Source organism: Schistosoma haematobium, chromosome 4 (assembly GCF_000699445.3).
Source record: "Schistosoma haematobium chromosome 4, whole genome shotgun sequence".
Lineage (NCBI taxonomy): Eukaryota > Metazoa > Platyhelminthes > Trematoda > Strigeidida > Schistosomatidae > Schistosoma > Schistosoma haematobium.
In genome coordinates, this window is record NC_067199.1 from 42,981,388 (window position 1) to 43,003,751 (window position 22,364).

At 35.3% G+C, this 22,364-nt stretch overlaps 1 protein-coding gene across 1 annotated transcript in view; it reads left to right on the top strand.

Moving 5' to 3' along the window:
- The window catches only part of MS3_00008137 (uncharacterized protein), an 83,558-nt gene that overhangs the window by 49,737 nt on the left and 11,457 nt on the right, over positions 1-22,364 (top strand). The window contains exons 5-8 of the mRNA XM_051216490.1: positions 3,643-3,975; positions 14,845-14,967; positions 17,103-17,429; positions 19,233-19,517. Of these exons, the coding sequence (XP_051067081.1) occupies positions 3,643-3,975; positions 14,845-14,967; positions 17,103-17,429; positions 19,233-19,517 (1,068 nt within the window). The remainder of the gene's footprint in view (positions 1-3,642; positions 3,976-14,844; positions 14,968-17,102; positions 17,430-19,232; positions 19,518-22,364) is intronic.

A 22,364-nucleotide genomic window follows, 5' to 3' on the forward strand; every position in this document is an offset into this window, starting at 1 on the left:
ATAGGATTAGTGGAATAAAGTGAGATTATTTCATTACAGGTCTTCCCTTTACTTATTAGCACCTTAAAATGTACACACAGATGGTAATCATGATAAAGTTCCATAAACTAGAAATAATACGTGGATTAGGCGTCATACATGACTTTTAGTCACAAAACACCCGTCCTTTTACACGGTCAGTATCACGTGTTACAAACAAAGAATCCCACCGATTATTGAGCAAATTAAATTCAGAAACAATCTATCCATTGTGTGGTTATGAAAATACGGTTCTGAAGAATTACGAACTACAAAATATAGTTGCCGACTATTCCTGTGTTTCCAATGGTTCTTTTCCATCTGACAAAGTTTGTGATGGAAACCATCATCATACTTAAAAAATTTATTCTCTGAAGAAGTGACTTACACTAAGTCACGAAACGTCAGAAAATCCAATTTTCTACTCATTGGGATGTTACAAATATATTATTTCTATTTATGACACCTTCCTTCAAGCACCTTCATTTATCAGTTATATGACATACCCTTGTGGTCCTGGGTAATTTTATATTGCTTTTCAGGAGAACCAGACACCGTCCAGACTTTCACGTGACAACCCGGACAGTACATCTCAATCTCGTTTAACAGGAAGGCTAGACGTCGCCCAGGCTTAAAATTTGTAGCCCAAATAGTATTGCTCAATCCTGTTTCCAGGAGAACCAGACACCACCCCAGGCTTAAACTTTACAACCCGAGCAGTACGGCCCATTCCCGCTTCACAGGAGAACCAGACACTATATAGGCTTTAGCGCTACAATCTGAATAGTACAGCTCAATCCTGTGGCGCAACCACACCGTTACCAATCACCCTGGTGGACCACTGCAAGCACCATAGTATATTAAGATTTGATATTCGGAGCCAGTCTCTCGTAAATTGAGGCACCCACCCCTGTTCATTATCAAAAACTAGAGTTACTAAAATCAAACAAGTATTTGAAGTAATAAGCTCCCTTTCTAAATTTTACTGGAACAATGACAGGACGGAATTGATGCATTTACATCAAACATTTCGAACAATCCAGTCACACATATACTTGTCGAGGCATTTTATATGAAAATTAAGAAAGGTCAAATAAAGTTCAAGTAGACAAAATGATAATTGTAAATAAAGAATGAAAATTAACACTGTATGTAAAGAATAAGAAATGGTCTCATTACCCTAGGTTACAAAATGACTTGAGGATTACGAGGGCGAATTCAAGGTTACGACGAATTATTTGTGTACGTATAATGAGTGTTTGAATTTACGAATAGACAAGGCTTCTACAAACCTAAGAATTCATCGTTGACAAATTTTATACGTTTTAATAGGTGTACTGATGTCAATTCTATGTCCCATTTCAGTTATGTACTTTACTATCGATGAACATGGTTTTCTACTCCCCATGTTTATCGGAGCATTTGACACTAAATGGTTTTAAAGCCATCTAAACGTATATTCCATAATTATCAGTATGGGGGTTGTGGAGATTGTTAAGTTTTTGGTTGAGATCATGAATTAATTGATGTTAGACCACCGTTGGAAACCTGGAAGCACTGGACGGCCGTTTCCCGCGGGTTGGGGGTCGTGGATGCGCACTGCTGAGGAGTCCCATACTAGGACGAAACGGCCGTCCAGTGCTTCCAGGTTTCCAACGGTGGTCTAACATCAATTAATTCATGATCTCAACCAAAAAAATATATTCCATAACCCTGGATTGAATTGTTCGATTACTCCTCCCCATGTATGTGTGTCCACAAAAACATGTAAATTGGTAAATACGATGTTATGTAACGTAACTGTTCGTGGAATGTCTAGACCTATGAGAATCATGAGTTTAGTACTTTCAACCACAACCAGTATAACAGTATATGTTTTCTCGTTGGCTGCTTTTAGTTTATCTTAAAATCATGCTGTTTGATTCATGACTAAATGGTAGAGATATAAACACTTTTCTTCGCAGCAGAATGTTATAACTTGTGGCCCTGTGCCTGATTAAGTTATAACGTAATGATACCACCAATTAAAGAACAGTGATTCATCAATCGAACTAATGGTGCGTAAACTCGTACGACCAGTCTAGATTCCTTATCGGTTCTTCTTCCTGTCTAGCTCTGCCTGTTGAGTGCAGAACACCAATCTCAGCCTCTGTGATATGAATCATGTATTTCAAATATACTGGGTTTATATACAAACAGATATACTGGGTTTATATACAAACCAAACAGACCACATCGTACCGTAAAATAGGAAACAAAACTTGTACAAGATGTAACCAAAAGTAACTGTTAATGGGGAGACTGTAATTAATAGACAGGGAATAACTCAAGAATGGTAAATCGTGTAATAATAATCTATAGGTCAAAATGGAGCATAGGCCGCCGACCAGAGTTATCTAACTCACTCTGTCCTGGGTCTTCCTTCCTAGTTCCAACCAATTGTTGTTCATTCTTCTCATGTCTGTCTCCATTTTTCGGCATAATGTGTTCTTTGGTTTTCATTTTCTCTCTTGATTGGGAGGTTCGTGGGTGCTACTTCAATTTTGGGTGAGTTCAATGGGACTGGTCAATTTAAGAGTTCCTTAAAGTGCTCTGCCCATCTGTTTCACTGTTCTTCAATGTTGGTGATTACGTTGCCTTTCAATTTGCTTAAGACATGGTTATTTCTGAGATTGCGATAAAAATTATTTTATAGTCATATGTTGTATATATAGACCTCGGTGAACATATTTCCTTCCATTTCCTCATACAACTGTCAGCTGTTATTATAATCATTAGCATTATTATCATTAATATTATGATTACTTCACTAGTGTTTTTCTTTAGTAATTAACATCACTTTCATCATTTCTGTCTACCGTAATCATAATAATTTGCACATGTTTCTTTTGTCCGATCACATCATGATCTCTCTTCCATTTAATCCGTTCTACCCATTGAACCTGCATGAATATGAGAAGTATTTACAGTTATTTCTTTTCCCTAGTGAAGAAGAAAGTTATTGTATATAGCCTATTATAGTCCTCTTTTATGCCTCCATATGAAAGATAAACTGCCTAACTTGGCTAATTTAATGTATAAATATCAGTTCACTTACTTCTGTGGGGTTAGATATGTAGACCGTTCGTTATGTCTACTTCGACAACATTTATCACCATTACTTATCATTGGGCAGCACAGATCAATTACGCTTTCTGTTCTGCCCTATGTAAAACCGTGATCACGGACTTACGAATTTGAACCTACCTTACGTAATTTTCTCGCCTAATTAATATCCCATTCCTCGATATTCCATAATCAATCACATGATATAGCATTGTCATTTATAGCATGTCAATGATAGTACCTGTTTGATGATTGTCAGCTATGGTTAAATCCCATCCACAAGTCTACATACTACTCACTATTTGGACTTGGGGAAGTTTTCTTTCTAGTTTTATTATAAAGATTGTTCAATTTAAAGCGTGATTCTCACTATAAAGGTCATCGAAATTGTAAAGTGTTTATTTATCAGATAGATAAGAATTTTTGTTACTGTCTTGTAAAGTTATGAAATTCAAACAAATCCTTTATGTATGCATCAATAGAACACCTTTGTTCCTTTGTGTTTTTTTCTTCACACAGCTACTCCATTAACTCCTACCAGACATTCATCAAAAAATCTTGGTGACGATCCAGAGAAAAGAAAAGGACAACAAAAGCTATACGACGACGAATTCAAAAATGGAAATAGAGAACCAATGCCATTGGATCCCAGGAAACCAATTACACAGTTTAATTATGGCATACTTCAACATCCAGATGAATATAATTATTTAGCTGAAGCAGAAAAACAAAAACCAACTATAGATTTTGCATCAGAATTATCTTATGATAGTAGTCTTTATGGTAAAATTAGCCAAGGTTCCGCTCGAAAACAACCACCAATTAAGCATTATGATAAGTATAAGGATAAAAGTAAGCTGATAATTTTTGCTTACATACGTATTACAATTATTATTACTATTATATTACTTATTCTGCGTTAGGTGATTGGAGTGAATGGATGAGTAGCCTTGAAACATAGTAATGTGAGAGTTGATACATGACAATCAAAATAATCTGTATTAACAAAGGAAACGATGAACTCCATGTTGTACAAATTGTTACTAATCTGTTTTGTTATATGGCTAAGATATTCACACCTTAAATGACATCATATTGGAAATAAACGTTTAGGTTACTATTCTATCACATGCTGTAGATTATAATCTATCTATCAGATAATATAACTTAGTTACCTCATGGTTTGTTATCACAGTTTATCTGCCGTAGCCCTTGTTTCAACTTATTTCCATGTTAGCCAACACACTTTGGCCAGGCTTGTCCTACATGAAACTTGTTAAAACCACAGCCAATTTACCGTATCCATAGAGTATGCTAAAGATTATTTGAATTGTACTTATTCGAGGATTTTCTCATACATCTATTAAGTTGGGAAATATTACAAGGATTATTGGTAATTAAGATGTGACTGGAAAATCCTATACCACTAGAAATAATACAGGGATAGTTGAAGTTACCAGTAGTTTTATAATTATAGATACATCTTACTAATTAGTCTTAAATAGGTCACAACTGATATTTCGTGTTTATTCTTAAGCTTCAATCAAAGTTAAAGTAGTGGTGCGGATCCCGTAAGTATCCTCCCTGCCATTTTGAATGATTTATTGACCAATTTATACTACTAACTGTAAACACTTATTCATTAACTTCTGATATAGCAGTAACTGTTTGTTGTCAAATCATCAATTTCTGATCAATTCTATTAGAACAATCAAATGGTATACTGATTAAAATGATTCTGTAAAAATTTAAAGGATTATATATTTTAAAGTCAGGTTTTCCAAGGTGGTCAAGCTTCAATTGACTCATGATCTAAACCATTGAAATGGCCGTAATATCCACAAAAAAACCGTTCTGATATGAATCAACATATGCTCACTAGTGACTGGCTTCAAGAGGTATTTCCTGGAGTTCTAATGAGAAGTTGTGACCAATGAAGTTCAACCGGGTCCGTTGTGAGATAGTAACTCACGGATGACAATGGTGGACGTGTGGCTCGATTTCGTGGATTAGTTGAAGTTAGACATTAACAATGTTGGATACCGGCTGGCTCAGTAGTCTAGTGGTTAAGCACTTGCGCGCGAGACTGATATTAATTTCAGTTGGGGATCGGTCCAATGTTTTAGTAAATCAATTGTTTTCTATTTTATATGACTTCAGTAAACTGAGTTTCGTACAAAATAATTATTGATTAATCTCAATTGTAGATTGTTCTCAGTGAAATTTTTACTTAGAATCTAACTAGTAATCAAGGTAGATATTAACAAGCAGAAAAAAGTAACTGTAGATTAATCTCATTTGAGAACAGTTAAAAACCAAGGAGTCTACGTCACTATACATAAAGGTTCGGAGGTCGTCGGCATGTACTGTTCAAGAGTCCTATACCAGAATGAAACGGCTGTCCTGTGTTTTCTGGTTTTCAATGATCCAATTGATGTTCTTGACAAAATACCTTATCTAAGAATCAAACTCAATTTATTGAGGAATTTAGATCTCGGTTTGTTTTTGATGTCTAGTAAAAACTGACATCAGTTTTCTTCTTGAATAATTTCCATTGAGTTGTATATTTCTGTGTGCCATTTTCTATTAGAGAAGATTCTATTGTTCCTAGTTAGAGGAAACTCAATTGTGTATAAGTTGTTCAAACAGCTGATCTTCCTATTTATAATCCATTTATTAATTAATATCAGAAAAGGTTTTGTGAATATTATAGTAATTTTTATTGGTTGAGATCATGAGTCAATTGAAGCTAGACCACCATGGAAAACTTGGAAGCACTGTTTGACGGTCGTTTCGTCCTTTCGTGGGACTCCTCAGCAGTACGCATCCACGATCCCATCTCATGAGATTCGATTCCAGGATCTATCGGTCTCATGCGCGAGCGATTAACAATTAACAATTATCAGTTTAGAAAATACATTTTTGTGACACATTTTATAATCATATCATTTTCTGTTACAGGAAAAATAAGTTGTTGCTTTCTTATCATTATATCTGATACCTGGCAATGTACTAACTTGAACATTAATTCAAAGGTACTTGAACTCTAATACAAAATACACAATCACTTAGATCACATATTTCAAGGTTATTATTGGCACGTCGATTGAATTGTCATACCATAAACACATACTTTTTTATGTAAATCAGAATACACAACACCAAATTAAGTTATATAATTCTGATAATAGATCAATAAACTCTCAAAGTTCAATGTAGGCAAGTATAACACTATAGTCATTTTAAAGTTTGACCATGTTGGAGTAGATTATATTCATCAAATGAGATTATCTGGTAAGGGTAATTATCGTAATAACCTGTGCACACTAATGACTTGGATGGAGATAAAACTTACTGAAATGTCTATCAGAAAATGTGATTTGAAGAATTAACCTCATTGATTGTATGATGGTTGATCATCATTGACAGTAGATGTAAATTGCATTGTAGCACAAACTGACTGTTCAGTTCTTCTATTTTCAATAATTCTCAATCGATGACTATTATCATTGAAATACAGATAGGATGTTAAACAAATGATTCATTCAACTGTACTCAATCATCCCATTAATAAAGTGATAACTTCTCAGACTTCGAAGTTGTGTGGCAGATTCTCATCTCGCAGAAAGCTTGATTTATCTCAAAACTAAAGGTACGCCTTGCTGACTGATACCATAGTTTCCTCCGCTCAAAATCAAAATATTTTCACTATCAAGATGATGGACTAAAAATCAATTTTAATTACTCTTCTAAAGTAACTTAAGTAAAACATTTAGGGAAGATTTAGTCCTGAGACCATTCAATTTTCAACCATTTGGTTACAAGTTCTAACTATAATTCACCTATTTTAACTTAGACAATCGCAATTAGAATCACTACCCCACAGATATATATATATATATATATATATATATATATATATATATATATACGTAGAGCGCTTAATTAGTAAGTTGTGCTGATAGATTCCTTTGAAATTAGAATATGATTAGAAAATGGGTTTCGATAAGTCTATTTCGTAGGTTGTTTGCCAATTATTGGTCGAATCCTGATGAGAGACAAACATTTAACTGTTGAACTTTGATAACTAGTCCTACCATTAGTATTTGTAAATTTAAGCCTGTAGACACAATGTTCATCCACAAATGGATTTATATTAGATATATGGCTAGATCTAAGCACATACATACATACACACAAAAGTTGACATTTTCATCATGGATAATTTTCAACTAACGTAATGTTAGGCTAATCCACTTTATCAAATGAATTCTGTTGAATTAATAATCAGTGGTCTAATGGTTAAGTGCTCGCGCGCTAAGCCAATAGGTCCTGGGTTCGAGCCCCGCGTGGTGCGGGATCGTGGATGTGCACTGCTGAGGAGTCCCATACCAGGATGAGACGGCCGTCCAGTGCTTCCAGGTTTTCAATGGTGGTCTAGCTTCAAATGACTCATGATTTCAATCTGTGAGAATTAATAAATGTTTGTCCTCGGGTGAAAAAAAACACCCTATGGAAAAACTAGTTAGTTTATGTTATTCGAATGAATTATGCTTTGAGGAATATAATCGGACTGAACTAATTCACATATTATAATTTCAAACAAATTGTCACCTTAATCATATATTGAGTAATTTGTTATAACTTTTCAGTTGAATGCTGCTTGTTTTGGGGTTAATAAATCTTCACTTATACCAGTCTTTGTGTACTTACTTTCGCGTCGTGGGAATTGCAGAAGTCTTTCGTTTCGAGTATAAGTGATGAGCGTTTCCGATGTAACAAGCAACATTCAACTGACAAGTTATAACAATTGGTGACGGGGTGAGAAAAAATTTTAAACCCTCAATCTTCAAATTAACGAATCCAGGTCAACCTGTAATTGAACAAAATTCAGTGTAATTATTTCGAGCAATCAGCATACAGGGTTCTCACCGGTGTCCTTGAACGACATTGATTGTTAATTAATCATACAGTATTTTTCATTACCGTGCTGATTCAGAAAATGGCTATCTCTTCCGATTAGTCACAGTTGCTATTTGAACGACAACAGCAGCCTTTCAAAAAGAGCCAGTTGAATGTTTTAGACGTTTTACGCACATGGCTGCTAAATCATCCATGTTTTGGAGATGTGACAGAAGTTGATAAATTAATTTCTAATTTGCATACAGAGCTGGAAAATGACTGCAGCACTTATGAACACGTCGATGAAAGCCTCCGTGAATCCTTGATAAGCGGTAATATAAACGAAGTAGTAGCAGTTATTCATGATCAGCCCAGTGGTTCAGAAATGTCCATTTCAGAGACATGTCCTATCGTGGGTTCAAATCCCATCCCCGTCGCCAATTGTTAAACTTGTCAGTTGAATATTGATTGTTTTGGTTGTCGCTGATTGTTAAGTGGGAAACGGTTATCATTTATACTCGAAATGAAGAACTTCTGCAATTCCCACGACCCGATAGTAAGAACACAAAGACTGGTATAAGTGAAGATTAATTAACCTCAAAACACGATGATGACGACGACCTTAGTCGAAAAACACACTCATTTATATATTGCTGTACACACAAAGATTAATAATTAGGATGAAATCACATATATGAGAAATAGAGTTATAACAAATCATATGCTGAGCATAGTTCATGTCAATGGAATACAAGAATATCGCATATTATACGGTATAAAATATCATACGAGACAATAAAACAACTACTACATTGAGTAATCATTACATTGAATCAAAACGGAAGTAATGTTGAACAAAACTGATAATGAGTAAATCAATCGGATTTGGACTTTTCTTCTCGTCATAGCATAATTACTTATTAATAGTTGGTGATTACATTCTGTGGGAGTTTTTTCTCTTAGTAGAAAATGATAACTCGATTAGTCCGTTACATCGAGTGACTTTATCTCGGATGACATGGAGTGGATTAATCCACATACTGAGTATAGAAATTACTGACCATCACGTTTTAATTGAATAGGACTATTTTAATCCACTTGATGAAATGCCCTGGTACGGCCGAAAGTGGGGAGACTCCGCTCTCTCTCGAAATGCTCTCACATGGCGACGCGTATATAGCCTCTGACAGGGAAGTCCTACTCACTGCATTCTCTCAAACGGCGTGTTGTTTACGAAATTGAGAGGACGAAAACCGAATGTCCGGTGCTTTAACCGGGTTGGTGGACATGGAGAGTCCATCTAGGGGAGTTGGAAAACCCTGATTCCAAACTAATGGTGCACATGGTCTCCAGTATCCTGAAGGAACAAATGGTGTGTAAACCAATCGTTGGTCACAGGCTTCCATGGGACTGCATCTCCTCACGATACTCCACTGCCTTGTGGATCAGAACTTTAGGTCGAAGGCTCCGGGTGTGGCCCCCTGAGAAAACCACCTGCTTCGGTTTGGGCACTCGGATAGTATCACAGCCCTCACACAAATCTCATTTGATTTGTGTGGCGCATATGTATCTGGTGCCCCCTTGTACCAATAAATAATTTGATGAAATGTACTAAAAAGCGGTTATGTCATAAGTAGCAACTGTTTCTCTTCTGACCTATTTGAACTTTGTACATTACTTATTCATATCAGAACTGAAAGAATTTATCTCATCGTCAATTCCTCCGTAAGCACGATTATAATATTATTAGATGAATTTTGTACAAGATTGAAGTCAATCTGTGACATATTCTACATTTAAAACAATTAGTCCTTTTGATAAATTTCAATAATGCAATGAGAAGACGAAGGTTAGCAGAATTATGTGATGATATATTTGTGAAGTACATTTCGAACAATTTGATCACACATCTATACTTGTTAAGACATTTTTATATGAAAACTAAAAGGTCAACTAGACAAATACATAAAGTACACAAAAACAATGTGATAATCACTCTGGGTAATAAATCAGTATTACCAAGGTAGGTTAAGGGTAAAAAAGATTGTTTTTGAATACATACAGAGGGTTTCAGTTTCCGTACTATACGTCCTTGAAGGCTTTCGTATAACACTACAAATGCCGACTTGATATCGACCTTATAACGAATCTTAACAAAATGTTTCGTAATGGAAGACGATGTCTGTTTATCGTATGAACTTATTTAACCATTGGGATTCATTTGTTTCTGCAGACATTTGGGTATGTGTTCCACCATCCTTAATTGCTCCTCCCTATGTACATGTTCCGCACGTATATGTAAATTGATAGACAAAATGGGATGTGATGTTTGGGTTTTTGGTGAAACATAGACCTTGTATTTTCAATAATGCCAATTTGGGCTGCATAAAATGTCCTGTTGATGACTAATTTCGATCTCCGTTTCAACTTGAGACTATTTGGGTAGCCTCTAAATGATAACTGTTATGTCCTTTGGTCTGTCTACCCATTCTTGGTGCTGAGGCTACTTATCTAATCCAGACTAAGACCTTGACGCGATAGGCTGACCGACCTAACCTTGAGGCTAGTACACGTGAGTTCGAAGTGGGGTAGAGAGGAAACTATTCTACCACCTGATTGGCTGACAAGCACGCGAATGAGAAAACAAGACAACTGGAACTCTACTCGATCTATTCCCGATATCCTGATTTCAGTTCAGTTCGGGTTAGTGTAAAAAGGTACATGAATAAATAGGTGAATAACCCGATCATCAAGTACAATAATTAGGATAGATACAATTATGTCCAATACTGGGAATTAGCGTAGAAAATAGGGTACAAAATATTATGTTTAAATTACAATAGCTACGGAACAGAAAAGGGTATGACAATGAATCATACATCGGACGAAAGCTTATGTTCTATAGAATAGAATAGGGACAAAAATAAATGTTAGTGTTTTACAAGCTTTGAATAAAATGGGATAACGTCCCGAAAAATAGCTTTCGTAGTTTGTCAGGGCTTCTTGTTTCCCTATTCACACCAGTAACATAATGTAAACTCGCTTTTTGGGTGCCAGAAGTGTCATAGGTCTAGCCGTATTGCAACAATTCCAGCGGTTTATGAACTTCAATGAATAATAGTTAATCATTAACGTTTTAGTCAATAGCTTCGTCTCTACTTCAGTAGTATCGTTAGTACAAGTATGATTGATTCTATTGAATAAGCCTCTTATTAATCCACGTTTGTAATGAATTGGGTAGTCACTATGGAAGTAAAGATATTACCCCGTCCATGTCGGCTTTGAATGGAACCATTATCTCTCCTACTAATCAGTACGTCTAGAAAAGGAAGTTTGTTATTTTTCTATTTTCCACATGTAAGAGAAATATGCTTTTGACTTGTGTTAAGTTCTTTTAACAAGCGGTTCACATCTTCACGTCTATCCTCTATGATTATGATGTCATCAACGTAGCGTTTATACAGACACATCTATTGAATTGAGTCTCCAGCTAGATTTTCAACATATCTCATAAACACATCAGCCAGAAACGGTCCAAAAGGGCTACCCATAGCTACGACATTGATTTTTCGAAAGTGCTCACCCTTAAAAGTGAATTTTACATTGTCAGTACATAATAATAACGAATCTTTAAGAGTTTTAACCGGAAATGGCAATGGAAGGTTATTCAATGAGATATTGTCATATAAAATATCAATAGTTTCCCAAAGAGGTATATTTGTAAATAAAGTGTTCACATTAAGGGAGAACATTGTCTTTGTTTTTATATTCATGTTTATTAAGTACTTAATCCAAATGAGTCAATCAAAGAATAATTACAAAATTGATTTCGGATAGGGTTTAACACCCTTATCAACCATTTTTTAAGGTTGTATGTAGGTGACCGACACACTGATAGAATTGAACGTAATGGGGTATTAGGCTTATGAATTTTTGGTAATCTATATAAATTAGGATACACTGAACCCATAGATTTTAATGAATTAAACTCATCCTTGTCAATAGCATTCATGTTTAATAATTTCATTAGATTCAAGTTTACTTTTTTAATAAAGGTACAATTGTTTCTTGGGAGCTATGGTCATGTACTTAGGTCTCCACGATCACACTTCACTCAGCTTTCTTATCTAGCCCCTCAAGAAATATCCCTCCAAAGAATGGGCCACCTCTCTCATACCTATAATAGTACTCCAGATTACCTTGCTTACAATTGTTATTGTATGGGGCTTCACTTCAGTGAACATCTATTACGGTGTTTGAAATCCCCTGGTTTAGTGTCAGTGGTCTTGACCTCTAACAGCACTCAAGATCACTGAGACTAAACCAGGATATTTCAAACACAATAACAGATGTTAACTGAAGTGAAGCCTCATACAATAAAAATTGTAAGCAAGGTAATCTGGAGTACTATTATAAGTATCAGAGAGGTAGTCCATTCTGTTCTACTTTACGGTTGCGAAACGTGGCCATTAAGAGCAGAAGATACTCGTAAGCTACCAATATTCAACTACAGGTGCCTTAGAAATATTGCTCCCAACTGCTGGGATCACCAGGTAAGTAATAGTGAGGTTAGACGATGGGTATTAAGAAATGATGGTAAATCAGTTGATGAGGTTGTGAATGTTCATCGACTGAGATGGTTGGGTCACGTGTTACGTATACCTGAACACCGATTACCACGACGAGCAATGCTGACTATTGTTGGAGATGGTTGGAAGAAAGCTATATGTGGCCAAACCAAAACGTGTCATCAGTGTTTACAGTCACTAACTTCTAGTTCGAGTCATGTTGGTAGATGCAGATTACTTGGTTGGGGTCCGCATGACGATCGTAACCAATGGTTGGAGACTGTGTGTGACATGACTCAGAATCGATCACAATGGCGTCAGTGTATACACTCTCTGTCATCCCTTAAACTCTGAGATTAAAATCGTTTCATATATTAATTTCTACGAACGAATTCTTTCTTGCTGTACTATGTCCTTATATGCCATCTTCGTTTTATACATTGTCACCATTGTATTAACTACTTCTATGAATCCGGTGTTCATGTTGTTGTGCTAATGAGTGAGGTATGGCAACTTGTACCGATGTATATGTGTGTCTGGTCCTACATTGTAACTGACTGACTAACTAGTTTAGTCTCAGGTACGGTTATGAATGTATTTTGAAAAGAAGTCTCAAACAACAAGTTGTCTAACATTCACCAATTTTCAATGTGGCATCTTAACTGAGACGAATTTTTGTTGAAAGAAAATCTTGAATTAGAGCATTATCGAAGACTGTATTGAATAAATCGATATAACTTTGAATGGTTTCGATCAAGATTTGAAAAGTATATAACTGATATTCTGAACTATACAATTTCGAATAGCGTATAGATGAATCCAAATAATGAATGTTAACAGGAATGAGTTCTAAGTGTTTAGTATTGTTTTTGTTTTTCAGTTCAGTTCATTCTTTCATATTAACTGGACAATTTACTGTTGTCTTTCACTATTTCAGTTTTGGGGTTTAACGTTAATTCATTCTATTTCAACATAATTGTTCAACGATAAAATCAAATGACTTCAAATTACTACTTAATAATGATTTTGTTATTTTCATAATAAAAATATAAAGTAGAAGAGAGAGTCAATCAGAATTGACGGGGTTACATTTAAGTATTTACGTACATTTTAAGGATAAGTGGCTTTTATATAAAGATTTTACATAACACAAGAATCAATTAGTTTCCTCTTTGTTTCTAGTAAACTATTAGTTTTTGATTAACATCATGAACCGATAGATGTTAGATCACCATTGAAAACCTGGAAGCAGTGGATGACCTCAATCAAAAACTCGATAATCTCTACAACCTCTATATTAATAATTACCACGTGCTCACTAGTGAATAGCTTCGGGAGGGAATTCTCGGAGTTCTAGTGAGAAACCGTGACCAGTGGAGCTAATCCGTGTCGGGTAGCGACAGGTATCTATTTCAGTACATTGGAAGATGGTCACTCAATTTCGTGGATTGGTTGAGGTTAGACAATAACACCATTGGATGGTGGCTTAGTGGTCCAATAGGTTAGGTATTTGCGCACGAAACTGAGGCCCTGGGTTCGAATCCCGCGAGCGGATCGCAGATGCGCACTGCTGAGGAGTTCCACAGTAGGCCGAAACGGCCGTCCAGTGTCCCCAAGTTCTCAATGGTGGTCTAACATTATTCGGTTCATGATCTTAATAAAAAATCTAGTATGAATAGACCTACACTTAGAATAATAATGTTATCTCATGAAATTTCCGGAATATTAAGACCGGAAAACTGGTAATAAACTTTGAAAAGCCAATAAATTTTTTTAAAAACAAACAAACTATTTTGTTTCGAAATGCTCTTGGTTTATACGAACTTATTGCTCAGTGACTAAAAAGTCCTTTCAAAATCAAGGAGCCAATTTAGCAATCGCTCAATCTCCTCCTTATACTATACTTTTATCTCACTAACCAATAAGTCTATAATTACTATTTTACCATGGTGTTTTGTTTGGAAGAGTTCGTACTACTTGAAAACAATTCTCTCATTCTACTCACTGAGAGACTAGAACACTTTAAATTCAATCTTGTAAGTGAATGTGAACGATAGAGAAGTTGAAAACTAGGATGATGAAATAGTTTTTCAGTGTTCCTTGCTTTTTCATTTTATCTTACATCAGTATCAGTTTATGGTAAGCAAAATATTGCCCTAGTTCTTAACTTTGAGTAATAATCCAAGCTCATATTGAGTTGAGAGTTATGGATTAGGCAGGACTTATCTTTCTTTGTATATTTCAAACGTAGAACCTGATAAACCACATCGTCATCCACCGCCACCTCAACCTACTGATCATGACCAAACAAAACGTTTAGACGATAAACCAAGCCCAAAACCAGGCAGAAGATCAGGCCATGGAATGGTTTCAGGTTAGTAATTTTTTAATGCCTTGATGTTCTTTCAAACTAAATTATTGTTTGTTTGTCTTTTGGAAAAAAGCTACGAGGTTTCAGTTATATATTACTGATGGGTACTCGTAATTATATCTGAAACAGCAAGGGGAAAAACTTTAGATGAGGCTGGGTTCGGGGTTATTGCTGGTGATTTTCTCGGTTTTACAATCCCCTTATGATCACTTTGAAAATCACAAGGAAATTTCTGTCACCATTTGTGCATCATATGAGGATAGGAAGATACTTTGTTGCAAATAAGATTGAATGACCGATTGATCTTCTCTGAATCTGGATTACAAATAAGATTAAGTGGGTAATCAAACATTTTCAAATTCTGCGATCCGGTCAAGACCCAATAAATTAGAGGATTCATCAGTAACATAGCATTTAGATTTGACTGTTGAATCACTAAATTTAACAATACATTTGATAGTTCCAGAAATTTTTATTGGGATGCTCGATGCATTTTTTATACAATCATTTGTAGAATGAATGCTTAACCAACTAAGTTCGTGCCAAGTTTTACGACAAAGCAAAAAGACATCAAATGCAGTGTCCAACTGCAAAGTCATGATACATTCATTAACACTGATGGATAAGTACTTACGTGAGCATCAGGGGTTAACATAACTGATTCTTTTTGGCATCCGATAATGAGATGAGGGCTTGTTGCGTTTGAAAAATCCCTCCTTATGACCCGTTACTCTACGTTTTGCTCATTTATATTTCTTGAATGGGCGCAAACGGGAGAAATGCCATGTGCTACAGTTCCAATAAGTAGTGGAAGACTTGATTAGCTCTCTATAGCACATACACGTGTGTGTTTAAGAATCGTAGACTTGATGGTTTCTTCTTCAGTCGAATTGTTATCCTCCTCAACAGTGCTCATCTACGATCCCGTACGTAGGTTTCGAACCTATGACTTCGGTCTCACGCGTGAATGCTTAAGCTCTAGACCACTGAGCCGGAACCTAACGGTCTCATTGAAATTTTGTTGAAATAAAACAGATCCGATTTTTGTACACTGTTATGGTTTTAGACATAACTAGCACTGTCATATAGTCTATAGTATGTTTTGTGAACAATCCTTCTTTGAATATTTCACGAGACATTTTTCTCTTGATTTTGTATGCCTCAAGAATTAAAGTCTACAATATCTTGCATATATTTTTGTAATAATCACACTATATTCTAAACAAAAATCAATGTTTTTGTTTACACGTAACTCAGTTGTTTTGTCAAAGATTCGATAGAATTAACCTCTTCAGTAGACTATTCACTTGATTATGAGGTTAGATTTGCTGAATTCAATGAATATCAAAGACCACTGAATATCTGTTTAATTCTAATTTGAGACCTTTCTGCATAGCTCTGTTTAAAGTAATCAACGTTTCTAGTTGTATGAAAGCGGTATTGTTATTAAAACAGGTAATGGGCTTCATAATCTATCATATAAACTGAAGGGCATAATGAGCATTTAGTTAATTGATGAAAGATCATATATATCGATTATTTATTTATTTATTTGAACACATAAATATTGGTACAAGAGGGCACCAAATATATATGCGCCACACCATATTGGTGTGTGTGAACTTTGATACTGCCCGGGTGCCCAGACCGAAGCAGGTGGTTTTCGTAGGGGGCCACACCTCGAGCCTTTGACCTAAAGGTCTGATCCACAAGGCAGTGGAGCATCGTGAGGAGATGCAGTCCCATGGTAGCCTGTGACCAACGACTGGTTCACATGCCATTTGTTCCTTCAGGATACTGGAGTCCATGTGCACCATTGGTTTGGGATCCGCTTAAAGCGCCGGAAATTCGCTTTTCGTCCTCTCATTTTCATAAACAACACCCCCGCCATGAGAAGTCAGTGAGTAGGACTTCCCTGGCAGAGGCTGTATACGCGTGGCAATGTGAGTGCATTTCGAGAGGGAGGGCGGGCTCACCCCACTCTCGGTCATACCAGGGCATTTGGGGGCATATACCGGGGCATATATACCGATAATCATAATTATGAGATACATGAAATGATTAAATCTAAGAACTCTAAAAGCAAATCACATTTCTTAGATCTTAGAAATAATTTTCTGATTTGATATTTTTTTTAGTCGATGAAAATTATTATGTAAATGTACCTGGTTCAGGTCCACCAGTTATTCGTCCACCATACAATGGACACAAGAGATCACTGCAAGATTTAAGTGAACGTTCCGGCCCTCATAGTGCTTATGATCCTAGATTGGGCGATACAGTTATTCAACCAAGTAAACCTAGAACCAGTGATAGAATATCGGATCAAATGCCTGATTATTATGATCAATATACATCGGATGAAAGTGATTATGATGATTCAGGAGAATCGGATGAAGAACTTAGGCCGCCAGCATTACGTACAATAACTCAGACAAGGAGACGATCTGAACCAGAACCTTCGAGTATGTAAATTTCTAGTTACACAATTACTTTTATGGAATATTTTTGGTTATTTATGGAACTCAATAGAGTCAAATTTTATAAATTATTCTGTAACTATTTGAAAAAAATAACAGTCAGTCATCCTGTTACGTATTTGATTTGGTTCAAGCTGTTTAACCATACTAACACAAGGAGTTGATTTTGAGATGAGTAAGAAAGGAGTTGAAATATTCTTAGAACCGATGACGTTGAGATTAACTAACCATAAAAAGTATGGTGTGAAAAGACAGAGTAGGATATTATGCATGAAAGAATACTGGGGCTCAAGATCTATAAGGAGATAAAAAGTGAATATATTTACGCGACTGTTACTGATTTTAAGCCATGTCGTCCAATGTTCTCAACCATTATTTGCATTCTTCTCGAGGATCTTCAACCGATAATCTGGTTTTACCTATACGACTCAAACTAACAGCTAATGAATTCTCGATTATCTTATTATTATTGTTAGCTTTATTCGCTGTTAGATTTTTGGTACAATATAAAATTCTCAGCACAAAGTATTTCAACAAGTTTCCGTTTCTTACTTCTTCGTCGATCCTGATGACAGATATTGAGTGGTCGCTGGCTAGAAGTTTTTGCAGTTCAGGAGTCGACATCTGATGACAGGAACAGGTAGCCCAGATGTCCAAGCATTAATAATACTCATTAAAAATACCGTAAAGGTGTACTAAGAATTTAAAATACGCTATATTTTTTTCGCATCGTTACACAGTTACAATAAATTACATTAACATCAGACTGGATAATAGACTGACTACATAATTCACTTTGCCATTCCTAGTCATTTCTCAATCTTTCGACTACCATAACGAGTTAGGCAATCGGATGGTTGTGGAATATGAAAGTAACTGATTGATTTGAGACACATTCCAATAATTAGAAGAGTGTTTCTTAAAATTTTAGATTTTGTGTGTTTGGTGGTAAATTTAGACAGTTTGGTGGATTATCGACTTCATGAGTTGCGATATCTTAAAGGTAAATTTAGTTAACTATAGAAAAGTCCTTGCTACAGCTTACAACTACACTCTTTACTTATCAGTATCGTCTAAAAGTTGGTTACCTAGTCAGTTTATTTACCAAATTTATCTGAATACTGCTCCGACTAAGTTATACATAATGTTGTCTACCAAACGAATGTTATGTAAAGTTTAATGTAAGCCTCTGTATCTGATTGTGAATGATTTGTTATGAGGTTAGATGGTCAATATAAATGCTTTCTTCACAAAACATGAGTATTAAAACAGAAATGTTCTGACATTTTGACCTTTCTCTAAATTGAAACCTATTATATAAATGATGGATAGTGGCTAGCAGTGGAGTCCTGCTTATGCAATGAGGTGAAGTTTAAATTCATTTGGTGTCGTTCTACTTGTAGCTAAGTGGATAACGCGATGGCCTTTGGAGAGAACAGTACTGGGTTCGAGTCCCAGAGTGGACGTCAACTCTGAGATTCAAGTACACCCAGCTGACGAGTCCCAAATAGGACGAAACGCGTGTCAAACTGGACTCCACTGCTAGCCACTATCCGTTTTTGTTCAAAAACCTTGTGACTTAAGGCTATATCGAGGCAATCCTCACAGGGATGCACATATGTCAACATGAGACTGCTCGATTGCAGTCCTAAATAATAATGAGAAGATACAAGTAAAACAACACCAAGTGAATCTGTTATATGAGATGCTAATATTAACTAAATTTATCAGGTACTTAATTATTATTGAGTTGTTTATTGATCATTTATTTACAAATACCCAATGAAGACAATTATCCACCTGTACAATTAAGAAAACAGTCAAAAGGACAAAAAACTGGACAGTCAATCACATCAATTCGTGATAGCCTTATTAGTCCTGAAGGTATGTCGATTCCTTCCACTCCGGGTTATGAAAATATTTATGATATTTATTATAATGATAAAACAGGTAAATACATGAAAGGACTAGATCGTGATCATTCAAATGGAATGTCACAAGAACGTATATCACGACCACGTTCTAAACATACAACTGCAACAAGTCGAAGTTCTGGTTATTACGGTGTTAATGGTAAGTAATTATGGAATCAAATTAATGGGCTGATCAAATTTTTAATTAAAAGAAGAATTTTCACTATCTGAACTAAAATATTAAAAGTATATAGATAGTGTTGGGAGTTCATGAATGTCCTTCGACAAAGTCTAGAAATCCAGGCTGAAAATGTTCCATCCAATCATCATTGAACAGAAGCTACGCAGAAACATAGGGGAAGATTATTTGTCAAGTTTGGATTGTATAATTATTTATATTGTTACCATATTCAGCATGCTCTCAGAAGTCTCTAGGAAAGAAAGGTCATCTGAAAACCCATAAACACACCCGACTGTTCGTCCATAAATTAATCTTGGAGTAAAACTTTTGCTCATATTTATCACCTTTTCTCTGTTGATCAAGTTAAGTGTAGTAATAGTTTATGACTATAGGTGGCTGAGAGGTCAATAACAAGCTTTCAATTGGAAGATTTATCAAAGTGTGTGTGTGTGTGTGTGTGTGTGTGTGTGTGTGTGAATATAAACACATTCATTCATACACATGACTTTTAGCTATAATCGTTATTTGTGATAGTCATGTGTACTGAGGCATGTTAAGTTTAATTCGAACCAACAACCAGTTGGTTGAAAGCTAAGCTCTTTTGGGTTTGAACAACTTTCAAGCAAGTAATTGGATGTTAGACCAGCGTTTGGTTCTATTTTTGGAGGTAGTTGCTATTCTACATTTGATACATGTGGACTAATGAACCATTTCACTTTGCCAAATATTTCATCTTCTTTGAAATCTGGACCCAATGAATTAGGGAATAGTCCAAAGTAAAAAAAAATGGAATTCATTTAGTATACTACTTTTATTATCCATTAACATACTGTGTAGCCTGACAATAGAATATTGTCTAGTTGAAACTCAACTTTACATCTGTTTATTAGGCTGACGTTTTTTTGTAATAATTTTTGTGTAAATCATTATATACATGCTACTTGGCTGATCATTTTAGTGGTGAATGATACAAGTAAGTTGCGTTTAATAATTTAACGATCATCATAACATCAGTACATTGTTTTGCAAAGATTGTAAACCTTTCATAGTCTAAATCACGAACCGATCTTAAATAGACTACTATTGGAAATCAGAAAGAACCAAATGACTATTTCACCCTAGTATGTTGTGACTCATCAAAGGTGTGCATCCATAACTAGTTTGAAGTTGCCACTGCTGGAGTTTCATTGAGACTGTGACCACTGGAGTTAAACCATATCAAGTGTGAAACAATTATCCTCATCAACTAATGGATCAGAATTGAGCATTATCATGAATCAATTGAAATTAGACACACAAACTGTTGGATTATGAGTCAGTGTTCTATAAGTTAATTGTTCACATGTGAGATCGATGATCTTGGGTTCGATCGCTCATGGTAGGATTGTGAATGTGCATTACTGATGAGCTTTATACGAGGATGAAACATCTGTTCAGTAGTTCCAGGTTTCTATACTGATCTAAGTGAGATCAGTTCGTGATTTAAGAGCTACGAATATATCATCATTCTATTTTAAAAAATTGTTCATCATTTATTCATTTCGTTGATGAGTCTTTTTCCTATTAGTAATAAACTTCTATTGTAATATTTGATGTAATTTCGGTTTCATCTAACATATTCATACATAGATATCTTAAAGGAGAAAAAGAAATTAGATATAATTCGCAGCCAAGCTTTGTGTTTGCACTTACGCTGAGTTATGTGTTCCAACTGTTTAGTGATTTCTTAGTGTTATCAGTCCTTAGAAATCAGTTAAATAAATAATTGGCGACACTATAATTTAAAGACGAACGAATCAGATTTAAGATAACAGGTCTCGGATTTCGGCGCGAAATTCATTCATCCAACTGGCTAAATAGAGTTTTGGCACTACAGCTGATGTCAATTTGTGAGGATAACCCGAAATCTAATTCCTAACCTTAACTATCAACTGTAAATCATAATTCTAATTCCCTACACTGTTTTGTAACCCTCATTTAGTCCTAGTTAGTAGGTGAACACTCTCAAGGTCAGTTTAGCGTCACTCAAAGGTCGTCCATAAATTATAGTCTCAGCAAATAATTTATAATTCAGAACATTTGTTGAAATTAATCACTGACTGATTTATACGACACTTCAGCAGTACGCATCCATGAAACCACCAAGTATTCAACCTATTATCTTCAGGTCTCGCAGTAAACTTTCAACTTCAAACCACATTAAATACATAATATTGTGGAACTATTATACATTCGCAATGATAATATTATATTCTTTCGTACCTGATATGATCAAAATCTTCTAGTCATATCCATTTCTTCCCGTACTATGTCTTTATATGCAATCTTTCTTTTATATATTACCACCATTGAATTAACTACTTCTATGAATCCGATGTTCATGTTGTTTTGCTAATTAAGGTATGGTAACTTGGACCGATGCACATATGTGTCTGGTTCTACGTTGTAACTGACTGACTGACTTCTAATCACTTCTCTTAATGTTTCTCACTAGTAAACATGAATTGAATTGTTACTGAAAGAGTGATTTGAGAGTTTTGTAAACCTTTTAATTTTTATCTTTTCCGTTAACTAACTTCAATTACATTCGAATGGAAAATTAAGGGTTTTTAAGTTAACCAGGTACTGTGTGACTTTTTTTTTTCTTCAAAAAAGAAACATCTCACTCTAACTTTACTTCTGTCATCATTGATCAATCGATTTCTGTATGGAAACTTATAGCAGGTTTGCCTATTTGAAATTCATTTCTAATATAACCTGTATAACTAGAGCATAGATACAACTAACATACATTTTCATCACCAGTTTGTATAAAGAAAATTAACA